This window comes from Sus scrofa, chromosome 13, assembly GCF_054392235.1.
Source record: "Sus scrofa isolate SSC_HxYL_T2T_F1_AM1 chromosome 13, Sscrofa_HxYL_maternal_Yorkshire_Landrace_v2.0, whole genome shotgun sequence".
NCBI classification, from domain to species: Eukaryota; Metazoa; Chordata; class Mammalia; order Artiodactyla; family Suidae; genus Sus; species Sus scrofa.
The window spans coordinates 204896658-204924538 of NC_139395.1; the positions used below are offsets into that span (position 1 = coordinate 204896658).

Here is a 27881-nt window from a genome sequence, read left to right on the forward strand (position 1 = left end):
TTTGTTCCTAGAATATGCCGGCTTGGTTTGGGGGCTTATTGTTTAGCCTATTATATGTCTTTTTCCATGTGCTCTCATTCCTTCAGAAAAAAAAAAATAATGAAAGGCTTTAAAAATGAGCATTAATTACCTGGCAGAAGAAAACAGCTACTTTGGGACTGTGTTCCAATTACGAATAAATTATGTTCATGTATCTATGCAGTGAAGCACTGTACAAATCATGTCATTTATTTAGTTAAGTGATTCAGTTACAGATACAGAATGTAAGTGGTTCATCTGTTGAACAGAAGAGCTTCAGTACATAATTTTTGAAAATGCTTCTGTGGGACTCACAGACTTTCTAACTTACTAACTTTTTTCCCTCTATAAATTGCTGTATATTCTTATAGCACATAGAACTGTTACAATGAATTCCATTTTTCAGATAATAATTTGAAGCTTAAAACCAAAATGCAAAGTAATGTTGAGAACAAAAAGTGAAAGTTAAGAAGGGTAAACATCTTTTTCCAGGTCACAGTATTTACATATCAAAAATCAGCATTTTAGGATGAGAAAGCCTTTTAAAATCATCTCTTCTCTGGTGTTCCCATCCAGAGGCAAATTCAGTTCGACCTGAAGAGAGAGGAATATATCAGTTTGCCTCTGTTTTGGGACAGCTTTACCTACTAGAATGGCTTTTCTTACATTAAGCCAAATCAGTTTCCTTCTAAATTCTAATTTTTGACAGTTCAACACGGAGCAAACCTACATATCGCTTTCCTGCACCCGTAGCCTTGAACAGATCAAATGCCCAAGGAAAGGCATCAGGTACCTGCTAATTCTTCTCTTACTTGGGCTACATGTTACAAAGCTCCTTCAACTCTCTTGGGACCTCATTTCTTGCATTTGGTCCGGTCATTCTTACAGTCCTGCCTATAGGGTGCTGTGAAATTTGTCACACATCTTGCCAAAACCGAAAAGCAATGTCCACAGCCTGTGACATGCTAGTCTAACAGTACAGCCTAGACAAAAAGAGGATAATTTTGAGAAGACTCAGGGAACACACGGCTGCTTGAGACAGAGCAGGGATTCCTCAGCCAACTGCTCAAAAAACTTTCAGGTAATAACCTATCCAAAAACAGACCCAAGATCAATGTCAGTCTCCACGTTGCTTGTAGACTCTGTTGCTATTTCTCTTTCTCTTCCGAGAACTACATTTTTTTCCTTCCTTCCTTCCTTCCTTCCTTCCTTCCTTCCTTCCTTCCTTCCTTCCTTCCATCTTCTTAGGGCTGCACCTGAAGCATATGGAAGTTCCCAGGCTAGGGGTGGAATCGGAGCTGCAACTGCCAGCCTACACCACAGCCACAGCAATGCCAGATCTTTAGATGAGGCCAGGGATCGAACCCGCATCCTCATGGATACTAGTCTGGTTCATTACCGCTGAGCCACAACGGGAACTCCAGAACTGCATTTTCTTATCACTCACTTCCCAGTGCTTCACAGTCCTCAAAGGTCATGGAGAGAGGCCCTATAATCTCACCCTCAAGGTCTCTGAGCCCACGATTTGGGTCATAGAGACTTGAACTTGCAGAGAGAAGTGTAGCAGTTTTAAAATATATCCACACGTTTGTAGCTACTCCTCCCTTCAAAATGTGGGACTTCTTCCCTTCCCTTGGCTGCAGACTGGGATATAGGGACCTGCCTCTAATGAACAGAATATGGCAAAACTGATGGTATATGATTTCTGAGGCTGGGTCCTAAAAGGCAGCTTTCTTCATGGTCTCTCTCTTGAATCAGCTGGTCTAGGGAAAGCCAGCTGTCGAGCTGTGAGGACCCTCAAGCAGTCCTATAAAAAGGTTCACGTGGTGAGAAACTGAGGTCTCCTGCCAGCAGCCATCTGCGCAAGCCATCTTGGACAAGGACCCACCAGCCCCAGCCAAACTTGAAGTCCTCAGATGATTGCAGCTCTGGCAGATGTCTTGATTGCAACCTCCTGAGAGCTGCTGAGCCCGAAGCACCAGCTAAAACCATGTTTGAAAGCCTTGGCATTACAGTAATAATAAGAATTTAAATGTCTGTGGGTTTAAGTTGTTAAGTTATAGGGCTATTTATTACATAGCAATAGATAACTAATACAAGGGACTAGTGCTTTCTTTTCTCATCCTGATCTATTTGGGCTTCATATGCCTTCAACAAAAGATCATTCTCTTTAATATACACATGAAAGACAGAAGCACGTCAAAGTGGGACAGTTTCCTTTCCCCCTCGTCTTTTAACTGGTCTTCTCACTGGACTGTCCCCAAACCCATCCGAAAAGCTGTAGGGTTCTCTATCCTTATTTATTTTCTTGCTTTGAAATTATTAGAATTTTCTCTTAAGTTTCACTTCATTCTGGAGACCTTGAATCTTCCAGACACAAATTTTTATAGGGCTGTGACACTACTGCTCTTTCATTTTTTACAAGTTATATATTTTTATCTTTCTACAAACTCTTTTAAATCTGAGATCCTTGTAGACCAGAGTGATTTCTTTATATCTTACCCTTTTCCTGTCATTAGGATCTAACCATGCAATACTTAAAATTACATTTCGGAGATTGTTAAGAAAGCTCTCTTGAATGGTCCTTCCTTTTAAATTTATGGGACCAAATACTTTCAAAAAGGTAAAGAATGAGTTCTCAACTAAAAATTTAAGAAACTCACCCTCTTTCCAAAAGGGTTTGAAGAGTACATTTGACAGTCAAAAAAATTTCAGATTCATGTAGCAAGTCAGAACAATAGATTATTAATTATAGCTCAAAAGTTTGCAAAACTCTCAACAGAAAGAGCTCTTGTTAGTTCATAGTTTGTTTTTGTACAGCAGGTAAAGTTATTCACTGCAAAGTCTTTCTATACATTAAGCAAATCTCATTAAAAGAGGAAAAAAATGAATAAGCTTGCAACAGGGAAATGCTGATAATAAGCTGATACTGCATAAATAACATGCGATGAGAAGATTTACATAATTGCAACTTTAAACGAATTGTTTGTTCACGGGTTTACCAGATGTGTTTTCTGAATTGTGTTGATTCCATTCTAAACTCTGGTGTGACTCTAGTTCTCTAAGTCATGGTGAATGGGAAGAGCCTGCGGTTCATTTGAAGAAGGGAAGCACACCTTCAGGAAACCTTTCACGAAGGATCTGGTTTCCTTTATTAGGACTGGAGAAGGGTGGTTAAATTACAGTGGAAACGGTAAGCTTTCCACCCTGTGAAAAACCTGCTTATGTATAGACATATTCCAGACTTTTGCGAGTTTAGTTTCAGACCATTGCAATAAAGTGAACAGTGCAACAGAGTGAGTCAGATACTTTTTTTGGTCTCCCTGTGCACATGGAATTTACATTTGCACTATACTGTAGTATACATCTAAAAAACAATATATGTACCTTAGTTAAAAATGCTTTGTTGCCAAAAAATGCTACCATCTAAACCTTCAGCAAGTCATAATCTTTTTATAAGAGTAACATCAAAAGACCACAGATCACCATAACGTAATAATAAAGAAGTCTGAAATAATTCGAGAATTACCAAAACGTGACACAGAGACATGACGAGAGAAAATGCTGTTGGAAAAATGGTGCCGATAGACTCATCTCATGGTTTCCACAAACCTTCAATGTGTAAAACACACAACTATCTGTGAAGCACAATAAAATGAGGTATGCCTGTATTCTTCTTCTTTATTCTGGTCAAATGGTGTAACCTGTCATTTGGCATCTATTTCTCTTTGGACATAAGCCTAGGGGAGTAGCTGTGATGGCCACCATCCCCAGAAATCACCAGTGTTCCGCCTCACTCTACATTCTGGAAGTTCCTATGCCCTGGTGTTTCAGATATGAAAGTCAAGGAGAATTCATTCTTCTCAGTCATGATTATATAAAAGCCCTTTCTTTATACTGGTTTCCGAGTGACAACAGTGATTATTCAAAAAACAATGCCATCAGCTGAATGACATGTTGGTAAGACAATCCTGGAGAGGGTTTCAAAATTTGGAAAATCTAACAAGATCAGGTTCAGCACATTGGACTGAAGCGTGTACTCTCATGAAGTGTGACTATGAAGAAGCAAAATGAATGCTAGGAAAACATAGGGGGTGTGTGGTCCAAATGCTGAAGAGACTCACTACAAGCACAAAAATAGAGAGCACACGTATGTCTTAATAAACATCCAGCAAATGGAGCTATTCATAGACATACCTTGGCTAGTATCTTCCTCATGTCTTCTCTGAGCATTCTTTCCCATTCTGAACCTCTCCTATTGGGTGAACCCAAGGTTCAACAAGAGCATAAAAAAGAAAGCTTGGCTCAGGCTACTCTCTTATTTGTATGGAACTGTTCCCCTCTCCTATTGGGTGAACCCAAGGTTCAACAAGAGCATAAGAAAGAAAGCTTGGCTCAGGCTACTCTCTTATTTGTATGGAACTGTTCCCCTCTTCCTTGCCAACGGATGTGCCTAAAACCTTTCAAAATGTATCTTGAAGCTCATCTCCAGCAAGCAGCCTGATGAATGCACCCCTTGGTTACTGCTGTATCTGCTCACATCACAAACAAATATCAACATTTTACATTGCTCTGAATTTCCCTGCCTTTTTTTTTGGGGGGGGGGGCCACACTCATGGCATATGGAGGTTCCCAGGCTAGGGGTCCATTCGGAGCTACAGCTGCTGGCCTACGCCACAGTCATAGCAATGCCAGATCCTTAACCCACTGAGCGAGGCCAGGGATGGAACTCGCAACCTCATGGTTCCTAGTCGGATTTGTTTCCACTGCACCACGAAGGAAACTCCTCCCTGCTTTTCTAATTCCATCTCATCTTCCTAAATACACCAAGTGTGGTCCACAAAAGCAGGGACTTTATTACTTAATTTCTTTCAACCTCCAAAACAGCTGGAGGATTTTATGAGATATTGCTATTGTTACAAAAAAGACTTTAGAAAAGGCTTCTTCCCACCTATATGTTATCTCTAACTATTCTGTAGGTCTTCCCTTAAAACAAATTATTTTTGTTTAAGAAGGTGTGGAAAAGACCTTTTCCTATTAGATGTTTTTTAAAAAAATCGACTTAATTGCTATTACCTCTTCCTGGGTATTTCAGTAGGAACATAATGGCCCAGTGTGCCAATATAGAGCTAATAAAATTAGTTGAATGAGTGCTTCTGCTTCTTCTTCTTCTTTTTTTTTTTTTTTGGCCATAAGCCTGTGGCATGTGAAAGTTCCCCAGCCAGGGACTGAAGCTGCCCCATAGCTATAACCGGAGCCACAGCAGTGACAATGCTGGATCTTTAACCTGCTGAGCCATGTGGGAATTCTGAATGAGTGCTTCTGATTCACATTTTATACTTGAAGATGAAGAGCATCTTTAAAAATAAAGTAGGAAGCGCCATGAACTGAAAGCCCAAGGCAAAGGACCAAACCAAGCTGGTCTTGGTTGCAATGAAAATGGAACTGACCCTCAGCCTTGGGCTCCACCATGGCTGAGCAGGCTGGGGATGTGTCAACTGCTGGTTCCTTGAAATTCTCTTGTGTGACACTGGCAATAAGGCAGACATTAGGAGAGTTGAAACAGTGTCTGACTTACTATAATTTAAGTTCCTCTGAAAAGCCCTACAGAAAGAGATTCATGAAATCAAGGAGATTGGCTGTCAAGATGTGTCACTCCACTGTCCCTGCTGCCCTGTTAATTATAGCACAGAGGCATGAAGATGCCACAAGGCAGACTCTGAATTTCCCCTCAGTGATTGTGGTTGGAGGCAGGTGTAGGCAGAGAGCCTGTGCTGGCAGAAAGGGGCAGGGTCTGCTCTTGGCATTGTATCTGAGCCAGGGAGCAAAGGTTGACCTCCACGTGTTAACCTCTTCAAATGAGGTTAACTCCCTGTTCCCAGTGATTACTGCAAGGGACAGAAGAAAACAAATATAGGTAGGTTTGCACTGTTGGGAGTAAAATCTCCCCAGAATACATAGATTTGTTAATTCAGTCACTTTTTTTTAAACATAGTGTTAAGTGTCAATTATACACCCATTCATTTATTTGTTCTTTTTGGTGGCCCTGCGGCATATGGAATTCCCAGGCCTGGGATCAGATCCCAGCCGCAGTTGCGACCTAGGCCACAGCTGCAGCAACACTGTGCTGGGCTGGGGATCGAACCTGGGTCCTGGCACTGCAGAGATGCCACTCATCCTGTTGTGCCACAGCAGGAACTCCTTTTTGATTCGCTGAAAGCAATGGGTCCTATTAGTTGGTCGAGGTTGTACATGGGGTCAACACCAGGCATGTGCTTCTGGTGTGTGTGACATCCTGCTTAAAACTAAGTTAGAGACATAGGCTCAATACAGAACAAAGGTGAAAATGCGTTTCTCCTTGCTTGGGAACTGCAAAAAAAAAAAGTGTCCACGTCAGTGTTCATGGGCATTTTAAGTAGTATAAAAAATAAAGGACTTGTATGGAAAATTAGGCACGTACATCTGTTTTGCTTCAGCCACTCATCAAGAGTAAGTATATACAACCCACCAAAGATCAAGTGGTACTGTTTCTGAGCTCTAGAGATATTCCAATGCTGACAGCTTTAGGAAGTTGTGTCTACTTGAGGAACCTACTTAAGTTTGAGCCTGGTTCAGTCAGAAAGGACCATCCAGACACCAATCAAGAAAGGAAGGGTGAGATGTTCAGAGCAGTGATCATGCGGCCAGAATCTGCATCTGGACAGGTCTTCATTTTTGAGGACAGACAGGCTGCATAGAACCCTCTCCATTAAAACAAACAAACAAACAAACAAAAACAAACAAAAAAATGCTCAAAGTTGGAAGGGCTCTCTTTTATGATTGCAAAAGGAATGCTCAGAAAAAAAAAAAAAGAAACAAACAAACAAGCCAACAAACCAGACCGCCTAATGAGGAACTTAAGAAGTGAGGTGTCAAGAAAAGCAAAGGGGACTTGAAAAAAAGTTTGATTTCCACCATCCTTTCAGATCCTATTGCTCCATATTTGCAATTCAGAGAGGCTGATTTGCAAGAAAGGGGCTGTGTCTGCGCAAGCGCGACATGCTGCGGAGGGGCGGTGGGTTGGGTAACCCGGTTATACCTGGTCGAGTGGTCAGTCCTCGGTCGGCTGCAGGGCGGGCGTCAACAGGCTCGACTGGGCGCAGGAAGCAAGATACACGGAAAGCAAACAAGACAAATCGAGATGGTAAGTCGTGGCTCCTGAACACAGCGCAGGGCAAAGCATGTGCAATACACAAGTTATTAAAAAAGGTGCAGCTGGAAAAGAACCACAGTGAGTTAATCCGGAGCATCAAGGATGGGAGGGGTTCCACTTCAAAAGGCTTATCTTTATTGATGTGCCAATCCCACTCCTTAGTTTTCTCTTGAAAGCACTCACCAGCATACTCGGCAACATCAAAGAAGAGGGGCAGGGGAGTGTGGGTTTTCCTCTCAGCGAGTTTAGAGAGAGTTTCCTGGCTTTTGATTAGAAATAAAATACGTTATACCCAACCCAGTGGAAAATCCTAAAGATATCTCCTTTTACAACTGTACAATCTTATCTTATTTTGCAGTTAATTAACTACAAAAGGACACGGTTAAACCCCAAGGGAAATGCAAATAGGAATTTATCGCGAGAGAAGGGTTTCACCACATAATCTGCCATTTAGCGAATCAAATGTGTTCCTGGTTTGAGAGTAGATGAGGTAAACCAGAGAGTTTCTTCCCCTCGCTATATGTTTCAAGGCTGGTTTCTATTTAATAGGTGACGTACAGTTGAAATGTGTGAAGTGGGAATACTTCTTTTCATATTTGTCGACTTTCACCGTTCTTCCTGTGAGCATGCTGGGTGTGACCCAAAGAAAACATTGCAGGCAGCACAACAGTGCCAGTGTTGTTTACCATGAGCTGGTATTTCCAAAGCGCTTTTGATTCGCAGCAGACATTAACTTGAACTTACCCTGGTCTTGGAAGAAACAGGCAAGGGAGAGAAACAAAGCTTTTAGGATTAATAATGGACAAGGGGCCAGTGAAGCCAGGAGGACGGGATAAAGCCTCTTGGGTAAGAGAAAGTGAGCAGAGGTGTCCACAGTAAGAGAAGGTGTGCCTGATGGGATAACACTTGGCTCAGCAATTTCATTACAGACCATGCAGCTTTCTGGTGCACACAGCCCAGGCATAATGCAAATCCAAAAATGGGATTATAAGCCCAAGTTGATTTTGAATGCCACACGCTGGCAGGAACAGTGAGGGAGAAGAAAGAGGCAGCAAGCCAAGTCTTCAAAATATGCGAGAAAATAATGTTTCTGGGAATACCATGGCCTTTTTTTTTTTTTTTTCTTTTTGTCTTTTTAAGGCTGCACCTATGGCATATGGAGGTACCCAGGCTAGGGGTTGAATCGGAACTGTAGCTGCTGGCCTGTGCCACAGCCACAGCAACAGGGATCTGAGCTGCGTCTGCGACCTACACCACAGCTCATGGCAACACCAGATCCTTAACTGACTGAGCAAGGCCAGGGATCGAGCCTGTGTCCTCGTGGATGCTAGTCAGATTCGTTTCCGCTGAGCCATGATGGGAACTCCTACCAGGGCATTTGGATGCATCAAAAGAGAAAGGTGGTTTGGTCCTTTATCATGAAGAGGAGAAGGTAGGGCAGAGGCATATAAATCCAACATTTATAATTCAAGCGACTTTGGGCCAATGACCGTGTCTAAGGCTGTTTCTTCATAATTAAAGTAGAAATAATATTAGCTATGTTCTAATTGGGGGGAGGGGGCATGCCCACGGCATGCAGAAATTCCCTGGTCAGGGATCGAACCTGCACCACATCAGTGACAGCCATGGCTCCTTAACCACAGGGGACTCTGTTATCTTCTCAGGTTAATGAGGAACAAAAAAATGTTTAAATCCATTTCAAAACTCTCAAAAACTATAAAACTGCACTTATTAAATTGCCTATGCATGAAATATTCTCTAACAACTACTGTGAAGGTGACTAATTTCTGGTACTCTATTCATGTAGCAGATTAAAACGCACTTCTTCTTGCAAACCCCAGATAGATCTGAACAAAAGTGCTTCTCCATATCTCATTTTTTTCCCATCTGCAGCCAAGTATAGTGAGGAATTAACCCTTGTAAAATGTGTTAACCGGAGAATTATCGTACTTGGAGAACTTCCTGATGACAAGTGCCCCAAATAGTGCTTCAGCCGAAGGTAAGAATGGACCAAAGCAAATTCACAGAGCAAAAGAAGCAACTTTAAGGGGTCACCTGCATCAGTAATTAAATCATTAGAAACTGTATTCAACCCTGGGGAAAGCAGTTGAGTCTGAGATTTAATTTCAGGCTGAAGCCTCGGTGCTCCATCTCAGGGTCCATTTTAATGCAAACACTTATTTTCTCTGAGCTCTTGGGCAAACCACATTCTTGCTGAACCTCAGTTTTGTCACAAGGAAGCTGGGTTTTTCTTGGGCTCAAATGTTCACACATATGTCTTACAAATAATAAAGCCCTGTTTCGTAATTACTCAAGGAAATATCTAAAAGCATCAAATATGCACAGAAAAAAGTCTGAAAGGGGAATTTCCGTCGTGCCTCAGCAGAAATGAATCTGACTAGCATTTATGAGGACAAAGGTTTGATCCCTGGCCTTGCTCAGTGGGATAAGGATTCGGCATTGCCGTGGGCGGTGGCGTAGGCCAGCAGCTACAGCTCCGATTGGACCCCTATCCTGGGAACCTCCATATGCCATGGGTGTGGCCCTAAAAAGACCAAAAAAAAAAAAAAAAAGGCCTGAAAGACAGGACCACAAAAAGCTATCATTAGTTTATTCCGGGTGAGGAAATCATTTCTATAAATTTCTCTGCCTTCTTGCTTCAAGCTGCATGTATTATTTAAAAACAGTAATCAAGTTTTTCCTATTTTTTAGGATGGTACACAATAATACTTTTAGGGACTTAAAATTTAGTCTCTTAAATTTAGGCTTTAACTGTGTGAGGCTGATTTATGCATGAATTAATCTTCAAAAAATAACTAATTTTGTGTTTAGTGATCAGACATTAATGTTTTTAAAAAAGATAATTAGACAGGACTGCAAAAAAAGAATGTATATTGACAAGACAAAATAATGAATTCTTTCTCAATCCAAAGTAAATACTTTCTAATTTTACTTTTTTTACTCTCTAATTTTTCAAATGAACTGTCACACATCGAAACAGAAAGTACTTCAAAATGCTGCTCAAAACATGCTACATTGACTGCTTAGTAAATTCGATATAGGTAACACCATCTCAAAGAGTTAAAATAAAACAATTCAGCAATGTGTCTTGCACTGCCTTCAGCTGCTATGAATCAAACAGTCCCCAGATAAAAAGAGAGAAACAAAATGATGGAAACTCTAGGACTTCTGAGTTTGTTAGCTCTGGCCTTCTTTGTAATAAACCAGTTCTTAGCTAGCTGGTGCCCAGCACAACCTCCCCTCCTCACCAGGCCTAAGGTGATGGAGGAATCAGCAGGAAACCAGCATTACACGTAGATAAGAGGGGCCCGAAAAGGACTGGTTTGCAGCTTTGAACAGCACTTTATCTCAGTTTCTCCATTTGTCCACTGCTGCTCTATGGCCAGGTGAAAATGTGTTAAGAGGGCAGCTTTACAATGCAGTTACACACATATAGTCTTACAAGACCTGTTGTGCCGTGTGAAGAATATTCTAGTATCTTATGCATGTATTTTACACAGACAACTGACTGCTGGCCACAAAGACTTTCTGGTGGCCAGGGCATTCCTATTGATCTTCTGGCTGGTCTGCTCAGAGGCAGTCATGAAAATGCAGAACAAACACAAATGCTATCAACACAAAAGCTTCCAGCCAGATGGTTTCACGATCCATGAGAACAATTGTTTTATAAACAACAGCTTCACTTCGGTTTAGCCATTTCGGTTTTGTGGCTCAGAAAAACCACAGAATAAAAATCCCTGAAGGCAAATCGCAGCTGGTCAAAGAGCCTAAGATATTGGAAAACTGTGTTTGTGATACAGTTATTTTTTTCAATATAAACTCAAAGAATGCCTGGGTGTCTGACCCTCTCTGTGGACTTAACTCATTGTTCTTGAGGAAAACAACAAATTTTTGGTAAGCCTTTGAAGCTCCGATGATGATAGGGACTGCGTGAACAATGAAAGGAAATCCTTCGGAAATTTTAGCTATTTTCAATAGCTCTGTGTGCGGAGCCCATGTCAGTAAGATTAACAGCGAACAGGGCTCTGGGGAGAGGGAACAGAGGGAGGTGGGAAGAAAGGGTAAGATTTTAGGGCTATTATATGGCTTGTTATATTCATTAATTTTAAGGATATACTATTGGGGTCATTGAGACAAGCTAGTTAAACCTCTCTAATAAGATCCCGATTCTTTAAAAAAAAAAAAAACCAAAAAAACAAAAAACGGGCTACCATGGAACACTTACTATATACTAGGCACACTGCTAAGAGTTTTTCATACCATCTCATTTAAAGCTCACAGCCTATCTTGGAATTAGCAATTATTATCAACTTTATTATACAGATTAGGAAATAGAGAGGCTCTGTGACTTGCCCCAAATCACAGAGCAATGCTGGAATTTAAACTCTGACCCACATCATTCTGCAGTGTGGGATGGTGGGGAATGTGGAGCTGGTTTTGGTTGTCACTATGACTGGAGGATGGAGAATACTATTGGCTTTTAGCGGATGGGGACCAGGGATGCTAGATGGCAGGCACAGGCAATCCCACACAAATAAAAACTGTCCTGCATCCTACACAGCTTCTTCCAAAATTCCTGCTGGACATTTATGGATTGATGATTATGAGAGGCCAAACCCTAACTCAGCTTTGTATATAAACACAAAGCATTTCTGCACCAAGTTCTTAGTGTAACCCGGATCTTCCTGGAGCTCACCATCGGATAAAATGTAGGAAGAAAAACTTGAATTCAGGGCCTCCGTATCAGTATCAGTCTGCATCAGTATTTGTCATCTCCTTAAGGGGCCAAACACCTGACTGCTACTGTTTCCACTGGCAGTCAAGTTGGAACACTTAACATGTTGAAACACTTACTATAAATTTTATCCATTATATTGACTTCTCCTATGAACTTTGTCAATTCGTTTTAAGATGCAGTGTTAAGGAGACTTTTCAAAACAAACTTTTGTAAGCAAAGTGTTAGTCGGATAAAATGGTGAAAAGCTAGAACTCAAGATCTGAGACCTTAAATATTGCCTCCAATACTGTTAGGTAAGAGTTTGCTATTTATCAGCAACATCTCTATTTAAGAAGAATAAGGCTGAGGCAGTGTAAAAACTGTATCTTGGTCAGGAATCCAGAGGCACTCAATCAAGGACTTTGCCCAACTGGGCATCGATCTTGGCAATAACCAAGAGCCCTGGGGTGCGTGCACGTGCGTGTGTGTGTGCGTGTCCATGCGTGCACTAGCCTGTAGATTGTCTCTCAGGACCAGTGCTACACAGGCCACTCTCCCACTCTTGGAGTCCACCTCGGAGCAGAGGTGTTTAGGCCATTGCTGTTTTGGGGTATCTCCAAACTGTTTTTGGTCTTGAACTTCCAAAAACTGATCACTTTGGGGAACCCAGAAGAGTTAATCCGGTTTTCTTTCTTTAGTGACTCAAAAAAAATTTTGGGGGGGGCCTTGCCCAAGGCACGAGTAAGTTCCCAGGCTAGGGGTCGAACCCATGCCACCATAGTGACTACGCTGGATCCATAACCCGGTCAGCCTCATGGGAAATTCCAGGTTTCTTTCTTTGGATTATTTGCTATAGAAGGAAAAAAAAAAAAATCACAGCTAGCTTCCTAACATGGACCAACATATATACTTCCTTGTTTCTTATTTGCCTTTTTATTTTTGCTTTTTAGGGCCTCACCAGAGGCATATGGAAGTTCCCAGGCTAGGGGTGGAATCAGAGCTACAGTTGCCAGCCTAAGCCACAGCCACAGCAATCTGGGATCCAAGCCACATCTGCAACCTATACCACAGCTCACAGCAATGCTCGATCCTTAATCCACTGAGCAAGGGGGATTGAACCTGCATCCTCACGGATCCTATTCGGGTTTGTTGACCACTGAGCCACAAAGGGAACTCCCCTGGTTTCTTATTTGATTGGGGGGAATTGTTAAGGGCACGAGAACAGGAAAACAGTGGAAGTGCTGATGATGGCATCAGGGTTTGGATTTCAGGAAGCGGCTTTAGTGACATGAAGTAATTTCTTTCTATATTTCTATATAAAAGGAACAATCAGTATTTCTTCCATTTTTTCCCTAAAAAATAGATCAATTTGGCTACTATTTAAAAATAGGCAGCATGTTTAAATAGAATGCATAGAATTTTTACTGGAGATCATAAATATGCACATGAACGCTTAAAGTCAAGATGAAATGCTTGGGGCATATGAGGGCAGATTTATTTAACTGTTGCTCTCATTTATACAATTGATATGATAAATGCAAAATTAAATTTACCTCATTAAAAAACACCAAGGAAATAAGCAGGCTGATATTCATATATAAAACAGTTAAGCTCTTAATATTTGATAGAGAAAGGGAAACTTCGAAATTCAGGAACTGCAACACCTCTGGAATGATTATAATATTTTGCTATTCTCTATAGTGCTACATGGTACTAAGCTCACTGCATTTCACTGTATTCACTGAACTGGACAAGTTAACATAAACAATGCTGGAGTATCTTTTAACTTCATTAAACTGTACAGTCCACATTTCCAAAGGAAATACTAAGTACAACAACAATCATCCATTTTAAGTGTCTGTAAATTAATTTCACTCTGCTAATTCAGCCTGTGTTGTTAGGTTTCCAAATCTCTTCCCATAGACTTTACCGTAAATAAATTAGAATTTGTAGCCTCCATTATTTGTGTGTGTGTGTGTGTGTGTGTGTTCACACAAATGATTTAGGTAAACTCTAAAGTATATTTTATCCTACTTTTCCAAGATCAATAAATCATAGAAGACATTAAATGGGATCAGTTCATTTATGGAAAAAATATATTTAAGAGACACATGAAAGGGTCTTAAATTATAAGAAACTGAGGCGATTCTCTGTACATTATAATTTTAGAATTACACTGGGGGAGAGTTCTCAATGGCAGAGGCAATTGTTAATAAAGCTACAGTCTAATTTATGTATTTAAATTTTTTGGTAAAAAGCTAAGATTTGGACATAAATGATAGATTACACATTTAACGTTATCTGGTTAAAAAAAGGGCATCAAGGACTGCAATTTTCTACTAAAAGTTTGTTGGTGCGTCACCTTTTTCTCGGTCAATACAGTATCCTAAAGGAAAGGAGGAAATCGAGCGCATTCAATTTACAAAATGAGATTGGACATTTTTCACAAACAATTCTCATTAAAGACTGAATGATCAGGATTTTATGTATTTATTTATTTATTGGCCACGCCTGTGCTATGTGGAAGTTCCCTTGCTAGGGATCGAACCCTCACCACAGCAGTGATCCTAGCTGCTGCAATGACAACGGCTGGATCTTAACCCCCTGTGCTGCCAGAGAACTTCGAAACTGAATGATTGGGATTTTAAATGACCAAAATGCATCTGTTAAAAAAAAAATGACCCAAGTAGCATTTTACTAATAATACAATGTAATAAAGAAGTTACTCGGGTTTTTAAAAACTAAATATCTTTAAATTGTTTTCCTTTATGTAAGAATCATGTTCATAAATTGTCAAGTCTTCATTATTTTTATACCATAAACAGCACTGATGTTTGTATCTGATGTTGTGACTAAAAGGTACCTTTTCCCAAATTCATGGAACAAATTTGGGATGATCATTCATGTTATCAAAAAATCTATACAAAGATTTTCTCCAATTGTCCTTTTGAAAGGAAGCTTCTCCAGTGTACTGAAGATCTAATATTGGATTTATATTTATCCGGAAGAGTAAATGATTGTATTTTCAGGTATCTATGCTACAAATATTCACATCACAAATATTACCACCATCAAAACGTGCTATTTTAAGGAAGAAAATTACAGATAAAATCTCACGTGTTCTTAAAAATCATGTTCTTAGGATCTAGAATTGGAGATATTCCCATATTTGAAATTTTATACTTCCGAACATGTAAAATGATATGGAATAAGAAGAACTAAAGAAATCCTCTCTCCTAAATAGATATTATTTGTAAGTTTCTGCTAAGAAAACCCTGTGAAAGTACACAATTTTAAATTTGTTGACAGAGAAGTCTTTGCCTCTAAACTATCATGGGAAGAAACATTTAGGTCAACATGCTTAATGTTGACTGCTGCATTTTTTTAACTTTCAAAATACAAAATTGTGCTAATTCTTGAGCAAAATTACATTTCATAACATAAGTGGTTCTCTATCTTTGCCTTTAACATTTAACGCAATCTGAAATTTATTTATTTATTTATTTGCTTTTTAGAGCCGTTCCCACGGCACATGGAAGTTCCCAGGCCAGGGGTCGAATTGGAGCTACAGGCTGGCCTATACCACAGCCATAGCAACGCCGGATCCTTAACCCACTGAGTGAAGCCAGGGATCGAACCTGCATCCTCACGGATCCTAGTCAGATTCGTTTCCACTGCACCACACAGGAACTCCTGAAATCTGAAGTTTAATGCAGTAGAAAAAATAACCAGTGGAGACTACTTTGGTGCTATTTATGCAGACCCCATCAGATTTTGTCTTTCCACTGGGTGAACTGTGATTTCCATAATTTCATTACCTGTTTTTTTTTTTTTTTTTTTTTTTTTTTTTTTTTTTTCAGTGGTGGGCATTCTAGGCCTCTGTCTCAAAAACACTAACTGAATATTGTGCTTTCATTCCAGAAGCAACAAAATACCTCTTGGTGAGAAAGCCGTTTTTAAAATTCCTATCAAAAGCCAGCCCTTGAGAACACAAGGGAGATGTGTATATGCTGGCATGTTCTTGTTCCCCCCGCCCCCGGCTTCTTACCTTCATTTTCTGTGTTGGCAGGCACAGAGTCTACCCCAAAAGGATGCCAGGGCTGGAGATCATCCAGGCTGAACTCTCCATTCACAGGAAGAAGCTCCACGGTGGTTTTGGTTTCAGTCAGAGACGGCATGAGAGCATCGTTTCCATAACTGATCCTCGGTTCGCTGATCATGTTGGCCAAGACATCATCCGAGTAGTTTTGCTCTTTCTGCAGCAGCTCATCTAAACCAAACAAGGCCATGTCTTTGATGAGAAACAGCGGTAATCACAATAGAAGCAGCCGCAGCAGCAGCAGCAGCAGCAGCAGAGGTGGCCACCACTGGGTGTCCGCCAGGCACCACTGCCATGACTTGATGGGCATGATCTTATTTACAGCCACAAGGTGGGTACCGTCATCACCTCCATCCTACAGAGGTGAAAACGGAGGCATACGGAAGTTAAGCTGCTTACACAAAACCCTAGCGAGCAAGGTCCAGGGTGGGAGCTGAGCCCTGGGAGGATGGCTTAGACTGAGGCAGATACTCTGAACTGCCACATCACTCCCTGCACCAAGGAAAGACCTGAGAGCTAAAGGGTCATCCACTCCCTACCAGACTCTCCCAGTCCACTGTGATGGCAGAGTAATGGACAGCAGGCTTTGGGGGCGGGGGGTGTTTGCAGTGGAGCGATGGCATATGAAGGTTACAGTTTCTTTCAAGTTGAAGGACATATCCAATGAAGCCCTAGTCTTTCCCTGAACATGTGTAAGGACCAGAAAAGCATAAGGGGTGGGCTGCCTGCTCCATTCTTGAACAGAGCTCATTGTTTTGCCTTGAAAAAAAAAATCTGCCTTCCTCAAAGACTCCCCTGGTGCTGCATGAGGTCTGCTCTGAGTCAACAAAGAAAAAGGCCCTGGCCCTGCCAGCTGTGGCCTTGCATACATGAATCTCCATTCCAGCCTTCTTTTCTGAGGGATAAACAGCCCTGCCTCCTGTCATTTCCCTCAGGATCTCAAAACAAATATCCTTCTCCTCTGCTGCCTCTCCTTTCAAAAAAAATACTACCAATGACCCCTTTTGAAAATCTGGCAAAACAAAATCAACGCTATGAAACATAATCGACCTATCTGAAATTCTTAGAGGCTACTGAATAGTCCAAAATTACTTTTCATTATTTTTCTTCTTTTTTTTTTAGTACTGCACCTGTGGCATATGGAAGTTCCGGGGCTAGGGGTCAAATCAGAGCTATAGCTGCCAGTCTACACCACAGCCACAGCAACGCCAGGTCAGAGCTGCATCTGTGACCTACATGCCAGCTTGCGGCAACGCCAAATCCCAACCCACTGAGGGAGGCCAGGGATTGAACCTGCATCCTTATGGATACCAGTGGGCTTGTAACCTGCTGAGCCACAACGGAAATTCCACACTTTTCATTTTTGATATGCATTTTTTTTGAATTCTTAAAAAAGCTTTTAGTTGATTTACGGGTTGTGATAATTTCTGCTGTACTGCAAAGTGATTCAGTTATACAAGTACATGCATTTTTACTGGAAAAAAAAAGCTTAGAACATAACCCTGTATCCAGTCCAACTGTAGTTTTAGAAATAAAATATCACAAGATTCATGAATCTCCTACTATGTTGCCAAAGATTCACCAGGTTTTTCTGTGTGATTTTTTTTTTCTTTTTTTTTTTTTTTAGAGACTCATAAATAGTGTATGTGCTATTAAGAATAATATTAATCAGAATTTTTCAATTTCCAATCACACCGCTCTCAAGAGTTTACTGTATTACATATTTCAAACCAATCATTGGTTTAGGATCATTGATGTAGAAAATGAGAAAAAATAAAATTGGGATTTAAATTTGATTGGCAACATCTTACTATCATCCTTTGCATTCTCTTTTATATTATTTTTGATTTTTTATGGTTGCACTCATGGCACATCGAAGTTCCCAGGCCAGGGACTGAATCTGAGCTACATCTTTGACCTATGTTGCAGCTGCTGCAACACTAGATCTTTTAACCCACTGTGCTGGGCCAGGGATCAAGCCCACACCTCTGTAGCTATCCAAGCCACTGCAGTTGGATTCTTAACCCACTGCACCATGGCGGAAACTCCCACATTCTCTTTTATTTTATTTTATTTTTTTGCTTTTTAGGGCTGCACTCGTGGCATATGGAAGTTCCCAGACTAGTGGTCGAATCGGAGCTACAGCTGCTGGCCTACACCACAGTTCATGGCAATACCGGATCCTTAACCTACTGAGCAAGGCCAGGGATCAAACCTGCATCCTCATGGATACTAGTCAGATTTGTTTCTGCTACACCACATATAGGAGCTCTCTCCCAATTCCCTTTTAAGTTGACAAAGAAAAACTTATCTGAAAAATTAAGATTCTGTTCAAATTTATCTATTAAAACAATTGGATAGACTAGCATTAAAATATGAGATTAATGTCCTTCTGTGGGGTCATTTTTACTGCAAGATATTATGTTAAATGATAAAATCTCAAGCAAGTCAGTCCCCTTGAAGTCTAATTTGAGTTATATACCTTTTCACTCTGGTAGCATTCTAAAATTCAATATTTGATGTTTGCAGTGACCTTTCCCATACAGATGAAAGGCCCGCATTAGATTTCTTCCAATTTTTTAATGTCTTAGAGTCACAGGTAATGGCTAATGTCTACTTCAATAAGTGGGCATTTCTTTTACATAAATCTTACGCTTATGAGTGCTAAGGACTTAACAAATATAAAGAGAAGAGCTCCTGGAATAATTATTGGTGCTTACATGTCCATCTTGTGAGGGAATAACCTTCACCAGGGCGAAGCTTGGCTGCCCTTGGCTTCACCTGCTGTCTTTGTGGCAATGATCACTAACCCTCTTCCTCCATTTGGAAATTTGTTCTCTTCGTCTTGCATATAGAGCACTGAGCTGGTTCCACGTGATTTCTCTGAATATCTCTCTGCTTTTTTTCTAATCTCTTTGTCCCTCTCATCTTCTTCCATCTCTTTCTGGAATTCATTTGGAAATCCCATCTACGCTTTTTTTAAAAAAATTTTTTTAAATTTATTTTTTCATTTTTTTAGGGCCACACTCGCAGCATATGGAAGTTCCCAGGGGAGGAGTCAAATTGGAGCTGTAGCTGCCATCCTACACCACAGCCACAGCAAACACGGGATCTGAGATGTATCTGCGACCTACACTACAGCTCACAGCAATGCTGGTTCCTTAACCCACCGAGTGAAGCCAGGGATTGACCCCAAGACCTCTTGGATACTAGTCAGGTTCGTTACCCCTGAGCCACGACAGGAACACCTGGGAAATCCCATCTACTCTTGAACTCTAAGGACATTTTTGGATAAAGCTGAAATGTACTTCCCCAGGTCTGACATATCCCTTCCACTCTAGTTTATATATTTCTAACAGTTTGCTGGAACTATTAACTTCGAGATTGTCTATGAACCTAGAACATACAAAACTGAGCTCAAGGCCCCTCACTCTCCCTCCTGCCTTCCCGTTTTCTAATTGTGGCTGAACTGTTCTCCCAGCTACAGGCCTGAAACCTTCAGAACCATCTGTGGCTCTCTACAGAGTCATTTTTGGATTCGCTCTTATTCATTCCTCACTCCCCTTTTCTACTACCCACTTCCCTTAAGCCATCATTACTTCTTGCCCAGATAATTGTTCTCCCTAATGTTTATGCCTCTCTGTTTCCTAGATCTTCTGATATTGAGAAGGGGCTCCTCATTTTCTAATGAATTAATCTCAAACTCTTTTGCCAGATATTAAAGGCCCTCTGTGATCTGGGTCCACCTCATTTTTCTAGCCACGAGGCTCACATCTCTTTGCTGTATACATCTCTGATATTTTGACTTATAATATGAAATGTTTATTTGGCCTTCGTAGGTACAGAATGACTGAAACCCAAGGAACTTCCTAGATGATAAGGCCAATAAAGGCATTTTATGTTAATGAGGTGACTTGGCTACCTGATGATGGTGGGCTGGTCATCAGGGGAACTAACCATGTGATAAGAGGATTAGAATTTTCAGCCCCATCCTCAATGGCCAATGATTTAATTAAATGTGGCTATCTAATTAGGGCTCTGTAAAACCCCCCAAAAATACTGTTCACATTATTTAGAATAGCCAGGATATGGAAGCAACTTAAGTGTCCATCAACAGATAAATGGATAAAGAAGATGTGATTTCTCTCTCTCTCTCTATATATATATATATTTATGTAGGATGGAATATTACTCAGTCATAAAAAAGAATGAAAATTTGCCATCTGAGACAACATGGATAGACATGAAGGGTATTGTGCTTAGTGAAATAAGTCAGAGAAAGACAAATATTGTATGATATAATTACATATGGAATCTGAAAAATAAACTAGTGAATACAACAACTGCAAAAAAACAGACTCACAGATAAAGAGAACTAATGGTTACCAATGGAGAGAAGGAAGGGAGGAGGAATAAGATAGGGGTGGGGAATTAAGAGGTACAAACTACTACGTATTAAATAAATAAGCCACAAGAATATATTATATAGCACAGGGACTATAACCAATATTTTATAATAACTAAAAATGGAGTATAGCCTTTAAAAATTGTGAAGGGTATCTTGTACACCTGAAAGTTATAAGTCAACTATACCTCAAAAAAAGAGAGGAAAAAATTAATAAGTGAATTTAGCAAGCCTGCTGAATACATGGTCAATAGAAAAAAATTAGCTGAATTATATACTCACAACAATTAGAAAATAAACATTTAAAAATATGCTATGTGGAGTTCCCATTGTGGTGCAGTGGAAATGAATCCGACTAGTGACCATGAGGTTGCAGGTTCGATCCGTGGCCTTGCTCAGTGGGTTAAGGATTCAGTGTTGCCATGAGCTGTGGTGTAGGTCACAGACGTGGCTTGGATCCTACATTGCTGTGGCTGTAGGATAGATCAGCAGCTGTAGCTCCGGTTGAACCCCTAGCCTGGGAACCTCCATGTGCCACGGGTGTAGCCCTAAGAAGAAAAAGACAAAAAAAAAAAAAAAAAAAAAAAGAATAGGGTTCTGAGCAACTCAAGGTTGGTGAATGCGTGACATGGAGATGTGGGTGAGCAGTGGGCTGGGTTGGGGCAAAAGAGCCCCAAGCCTCCTCCTACATACCCCACCCTAGCCTTCTCTTCCATCTCTTGTTCCTGAGTTGTATCCTTTTATAATAAACCAGTCATCTAGAAGTAAAATGTCTTCCTGTGTTCGTTAGCCATTGAAGGAAATTAACAGGACCTGAGGAGGAGGTGGCTGGAGTCTCTGATTTACAGTTGGTCATCGGAAGCTCAGGTGACCACCGGGACTCGAGATGTGCTATGGAGGGAAGAGGGTGGGCAGTCTTGTGGGACTAAGCCCCTGCTTGACCTGCGGGATCTGTCTCCATCTCCAGGTGGTGGTATCAGGATTGGGCTGAACTGCTAGGACACTCAACTCATGCTGGAGAACTGCTTGGTGGTGGGGGAGAAATTCACACATTGGAATTGGTGTCAGAATCTTACCACCACCCTGATGGCTTGGACTACTTCCCAGTGGGACCATGCCATCCCTTCAGGACACCTGTGCTCTGTTCCTGCTACCTGGGAAGCCCGTCTTTGCTTACTTATCCAAACGATAATGAGCTCTTTAGAGGGTGGCTCCAATGACTCTCCTCTCAACAACTTTACGAGGAATCGTTATTATCTTTACAGGACAGGAAAGAGGCTGGGAGAGAAGAATGGATCTCTTCAAGATTCCATGGTCAGGAAGCCTCAGGGCTGAAATCTAAGTCTTGGGCTATATAACTTCAGCCTCCCTGATTTAACCCCTACCTACCAGGCTCACTCTTACTCTCATCATCGGCTCGCTCATTTACAGAGTAAATGGAGAAACCAGGCATTACAAGCATGACTCTTCCACGATGTCTCTCATGTTTACAGGGCTGGAAGCTGACCTAAACACCACAAGCCTGATGGAATGGCGACTGTCCCCTCAAATGTTCCTTTGCGTTTCCCAAGCAAGGGAGCCGGGGGTGGTCCTGTACCCATATCAGTCACGGCAGTAAAAAAGAGTAGGGAACTGTCACCGTGGGAAAATCTTACATCTGTACTTCATAACACATGCACAGCATTTCAGGTTTCAGCGAATCGTGCCCCCCCGCCCCACCCCCTTTTCTCTCTTATACTGTTGGCAGGAAATTTCCTCCAAATGGCTGCTAAAATGTTGAGCCCCACAGTGGTTAATTTTCTTGGTTTATTATATCCATTTTCAGAAAATGAGAGAACGAAATAGTCAAGAAACATTACGTTTTTGGCAGAGTGAAAAGCACTTAGGCCCTTAAAAAAATGTTGGCACCAAAGCAGAAATCCACTTTCCTATCTCAATTTAACATAAGAGACCTAGCAACAGCCACCTCTGGTTATCTCACTTGGAACCATGAAGGCAGTGTGGTTTTTAAGGGACGAAAAGAGGGTGGAAATGATGGATTACTGTTAGCTGAAGGAGGATTCAATTTTGTGATCATAAAATGTCTCCAGGCAGCAAGCTACTTCTTGACGTTATTAAGGGCTCTAGATTTTACCAACTGTTCACACGACTGGCACACCAAGCAATTCCTCCTATGTTAAAATCCAAAGCCAAGTGTGATTATTTCATTGTTCCTGCTGGGTGGGACTTTATCTTTGAATTCTGTGTTCAGCCTAATCACACAGAAACCGCACGTCAATGTTGGTGGCCCTAATGGATTCTTTTTATCTGAATTAATTTAATATTTTATTTCAATGCTCCGATGGCATATATTGGGACTTCAAAGCTTTTAAGCATCTACATTTTCCAACTGCTGTATTAAAGATGAGGCACATCCCCCCACCAAGACTCTTTATTTAATTCCTAAAAGCTATTTCGTTACTGCACAAAATTGCAGCAGTTACCTCTGAGTCAAATATCTTCTCTCATACCCAAGCATATGAACCTTGCAGTTCAAAGTGGAAATATTTAACGGAATTCAACGATGGTAATATTTAATCTAAAGTTTAAACAATAACAGAGATACTTAATTTCACATATTAAACATGCATTGAACCTTATTTTATGCTGGCCTTTTAAAAATATTTGGAGGATGTATATTAGGCATTCTTAGAGTAAGTAAGAAAAACAAAACACCTCGCCACTTAGCTATCATTGAAAATACTTAAAATATTTTAAAGAAAGCAACATCAAAAGAGATACTCAAGAGTAACTTCATCTTCCAATGACTACCATAGTTTGCTTTCGTAGAAGCAACAGACTTCCATGATATTTCATCTTGAGAGAAATGGGCTCATAAAAGGATTACTGAATGGGAAACAGAGGAATCTGAGATAACTCATTTCATGTTCTTCTTTTAATTATTAATCCACTAGCCAAACTCCTCCTAAAAATTTAACTGCCACATTTTAGGTTCTGAGAAAATGAAGCTTATAAACATTAAATCAGTTCTTCTACAAACTTCAGTGGTTAATCATCGAACTACCTCTTCCATCCTTTAAACACATTTGGGGTAGGAAGGAAACTTTCTTCATAAAGAGGAGGTCTTTTCTCCCATGAAACACCCAAACAAGGGGCTGATATGAGAGTTCCCTTGTGGTGCAGTGGATAAAGGATATGACATTGTCACTTTAGTAGTCTGGGCTGCTGCTGTGGCTCAGGTTTGATCCCTGGCCTGGGAACTTACACACATACATACAAAGGGTTTGATCTGGAGACTGGTAAACACGCCTAGGCTTCCGGTTTTTCTTTTCTTTTTTTCTTTTTAGCGCCACACCTGTGGCATATGGAAGCTCCCGGGCTAGGGCTTGAGTCAGAGTTCAGGTGCCAGCCTACACCACAGCCATAGCAATGCTAGATCTGAGCTGTGTCAATGACCTACACCACACCTCACGGCATCCTTAACCCACTGAGCAAGGTCAGGGATTGAACCTGTATCCCCATGGATACTAGTCAGTTTCGTAACTTGCTGAGCCGCAACGGAAACTCCCTGTTTTTTCTTTTGTACAGAATTGAACCGTATCACTATTATCATTTTCCCTGTATTTTCTGATTCTTCTGGTTCCTGGAGGAAAAATACAAACTTATCTGTAGCTTCTCCCCCAAATGGAAATTTCCTTTCATCCTTGCCCCACAGTAGTGTATCACATAACCAATTCTTACAGTTTAATAAATAATTACTTATGCACCTGAAAGGGAGTGGATTATACCTCTGTAGCATCCACCCCCACCCCACCCCAATTCTACCCCTTGCAACTGCCACAGCTATATTGGGTGTATTTATAAAAGGGATGTAATTTCTTTACCTATCAAGAAGCTCTGCTATAAATTTGCTGTCATCCATTCTAGGCATTTTGCCCACACCAGGACTATGAGATCAGATTTAATTTTCCCATCACAGGTCTGTGTGGGTCTGATTCCCGGCTCAGCACTGACTGCCATGCCTTTCACGATACTTAATATTACCATGGCCCCTGAAACTCCCTAAGCCTTGCGCTCTTCTTCCATAAATCGAGGGGAAGGTGGATGGATGGGCTTTGTCGTTCCTTCATTTTGAATCCTGTTATCTCTACTTTTGCTACGTGGGTGTCTCCTGAGAGCTGCATGAAATGCATCATCTCAGGTCCCACTGGAGCTAGGGAAACAGAATCTGCACGTTCAACATGATCCCTGGGGGATTTTTTTAAAAAAAAATTGAAGTAGAGTTGATATACAATATTACATAAGTTATAGGTGTACATATTGTGATTCACAATTTTTTTTTTCCTTTTTTTGTCTTTTTGCTATTTTTTTGGGCCGCTCCCACGGCATATGGAGGTTCCCAGGCTAGGGGTCGAATCGGAGCTGTAGCCACTGGCCTACGCCAGAGCCACAGCAACTTGGGATCTGAGCCGCGTCTGCAACCTACACCACAGCTCACGGCAACGCCGGATCGTTAACCCACTGAGCAAGGGCAGGGACCGAACCCGCAACCTCATGGTTCCTAGTCGGATTCGTTAACCACTGCGCCACGACGGGAACTCCTGATTCACAATTTTTAAAGGTTACACCCCACTTATAATTATTATAAAATACTGGCCATATTCCCCGTGTTGAACAATATACCCTTGTAGCTTATTTTATACACAGTAGTTTGTACCTTTTAATCCCCCACCTTCATATTGCCACCCCTCCCCTTCCCCCGATGGTAACCGCTAGTTTGTCCTCTATATTTGTGAATCTGTTTCTTTTTTGTTACACGAACTAATTTGTTCTGTTTTTTGGATTCCACATATAAGTGGTATCCTACAGTATCTGTCTTTCTCTGTCTGACTTATTTCACTGAGCACAACACTCTGATCAGAGGTGGGGCTTGAGCACACCACAGTCTGACCACTGCCACAAGTCGAACAAAACATCGCTATACACTGGCCTCAGGTACCCCCATCATGTAAGACAAGCCTCAAAACAAGGTGTGAAAGGTGAGTGTGGCCAAGAAACAATACTGCCAGAAGAACCTTTGCTTCAAAACATCTTAAAAGCATGTTTTTTTTTTTTTCCATTTTTTAAAGTTTTATTGAAGTAGAGCTGATTTATAATGTTGGGATGGTTTCTGCTGTACCACAAAGTGATGCAGTTACTTAGGACCTAGCCCATCCTGCTGCCTTGAAATGATCATTCACGATAACATTTCTGAACCAAAAAGCCACAGGAAAGGAAAAGACTAGTTATGATTTCCTTTTTTTTTTTCCTGCCAGACCATTCATTAGGCAGGAAATTACATAGAAGCCAGAGCAGGAACGTGCTTGGGAAACAGGTCAGTGTTATTCAGATCCTATGAAAAAGAATGTGCTTGACAATGTAGAGGGTACCAGAGGGCAGACAGGGCACAGACTGCTGTGCTGTCCCCTGCGAAGAGTGAGTTAACTTCTAAATGGGGACGGACTTGTAATTCAATGGAGCAGCAGTTGTTTCAAATGCTGATTTAGGAGAGAACATATACGGTCTTCAAGCGATTACTGTATAAGGTTGGGATGTTTTGATCATTCATACTGTGAAAAAATTGTGTCAGGCCATGACATTTTTTTTTTTTTTTTGGTCTTTTTAGAGCTGCACCTGAGGCATATGGAAGTTCCCAGGCTAGGGGTCCGATCAGAACTACAGCTGCTGGGCTACACCACAGCCACAGCCACAGCAACACTGGATTTGAGCCTTGTCTGTGACCTACACCAAAGCTCATGGCATTGCTGGCTCCTTAACCCAATGATTGAGGCCAGGGATCGAACCCGCTTCCTCATGGAGACTATGTTGGGTCCTTAACCCACTGAGCCACAACGGGAACTCCCACAGAGCTCCCTGATGGTGCAGCAGAGCTGAAAGGCCAGGTGGTTCTCAGGTGAACACTCAGGCACTGCCTCCTTCTCTAAGGAGGCCTTACCTGTCACTCTCCTTTTGATGGTCCACCCTCAACCTCAGTTTCTCCTCTGAACACCTAGTTTCCACTTCTTTAGGTTTGCCTTTCCCTGGTAGACTGGCATGAATATAATGGCTACATGAACGGTCATTAGGTTTCATCGATTCTGAGTCAAATTTAAGATAATTGAGATTGCTTTGGATTTTGAGCTATTTAAATCACTGAACAGTGGACCAAGGCTGCACATTTAGTTATTTCAGATGTCCCTTTTCATCAATGACCAAGACTGAAACAGCACTGGATAATGCTGCCGTATTTTCCAAAATGAGATATAATATCACAAAGCACTACCGTTCCCACACATCTCGTTTTCACTTGGACCTCCCGGAAAACCAGGTTAGTCTTCTTTAACTACATTATCAAGCTGGAAAAATCTCTCAGTCTCAAAATTTAGACTCCATGTCAGAATTTGGATTTATTTTTCTTTAGCGGTTTCTTGGGCAAGGATCTTAAATGGAGCATGCGTGGTCCACTTACAGCAACAAACTATCCACGGAGGGCAGACAAACGTGGCAGCACATCCCTCGTGGGAACATTCCTACTGCAAGTGACATTTTCCTAATACATCACTTGTCTCCATTACGATGGAGGATACAGAGGAAGAAATCTCTTTTCATTCAAGACAGATTTCCTTTTGACTTTCAAACCATGCAGATCAAACAACTTAAACCTACCGGGGACCATCAGAAAAATCAAGGTAAAAGTCAGGCTCTCAGGTTTCTAAAAACAGGGTAGAGTTCCTTACTTATGTTTACTCTGGAACTTGTGCCAATGTCCTGGTTTTACTTTCTGCCACATTAGGAGTCTTGGTCTTGCCTGGGTAGTTTGGAGCCTAAGCAATCTCAAAGAGGAAAAATCTCCTAAAGTTTAGACTAAAAATCAACTTAACATATGACAGAAAGAATCTCAAAGTATGTTGTGTTGAGGCTATAATTCACATATACAAATTAATGTCCTCTTTTCTTTTTTTGGTCTTTCTAGGGCTGCACCTGTGGCACATGGAGGTTCCCAGGCTAGGGGTCAAATGGGAACTGTAGCCGCCAGCCTACTCCACAGCCACAGCGATGCTATCAGATCTGAGCTGCATCTATGACCTACACCACAGCTCACGGCAACCCCAGATCCTTGACCCACTGGGGAGGCCAGGGATCAAACCTGTGTCCTATGGATACTAGTCAGATTCATTTCTGCTGAGCCATGACGGGAACTCCAAATGTCCTTGCTCTGAGGACACATATGGTGAAGAATTTAGGAGTAAAGGGCCAATATGCCTGCAAGTTACTTTCAAAAAAAGGAATTTTATGTAATTTTTTCAGAACTTTTCTTTAAGTCTGGAACTATATGAAAATAAAAAGTTCTGGAGTTCCCTTGTGGTGCATGGGGTTAAGAATCCAGCAT

The 27881-nt window shown here is 41.2% G+C and overlaps 1 protein-coding gene across 10 annotated transcripts in view; it reads right to left on the reverse strand.

The window, feature by feature from the left end:
- APP (amyloid beta precursor protein) overlaps positions 1–27881 on the reverse strand; it is a 281826-nt gene that overhangs the window by 15986 nt on the left and 237959 nt on the right. For 5 of the 10 annotated variants that reach the window (XM_005670305.4, XM_005670303.4, XM_084987135.1 and 2 more), the window contains 2 exon segments: positions 15997–16218; positions 7097–7150 (listed from right to left, as the gene is read on the reverse strand). In XM_005670305.4, the coding sequence (XP_005670362.1) occupies positions 7097–7150; positions 15997–16218 (276 nt within the window). 10 annotated transcript variants of the gene reach the window in all.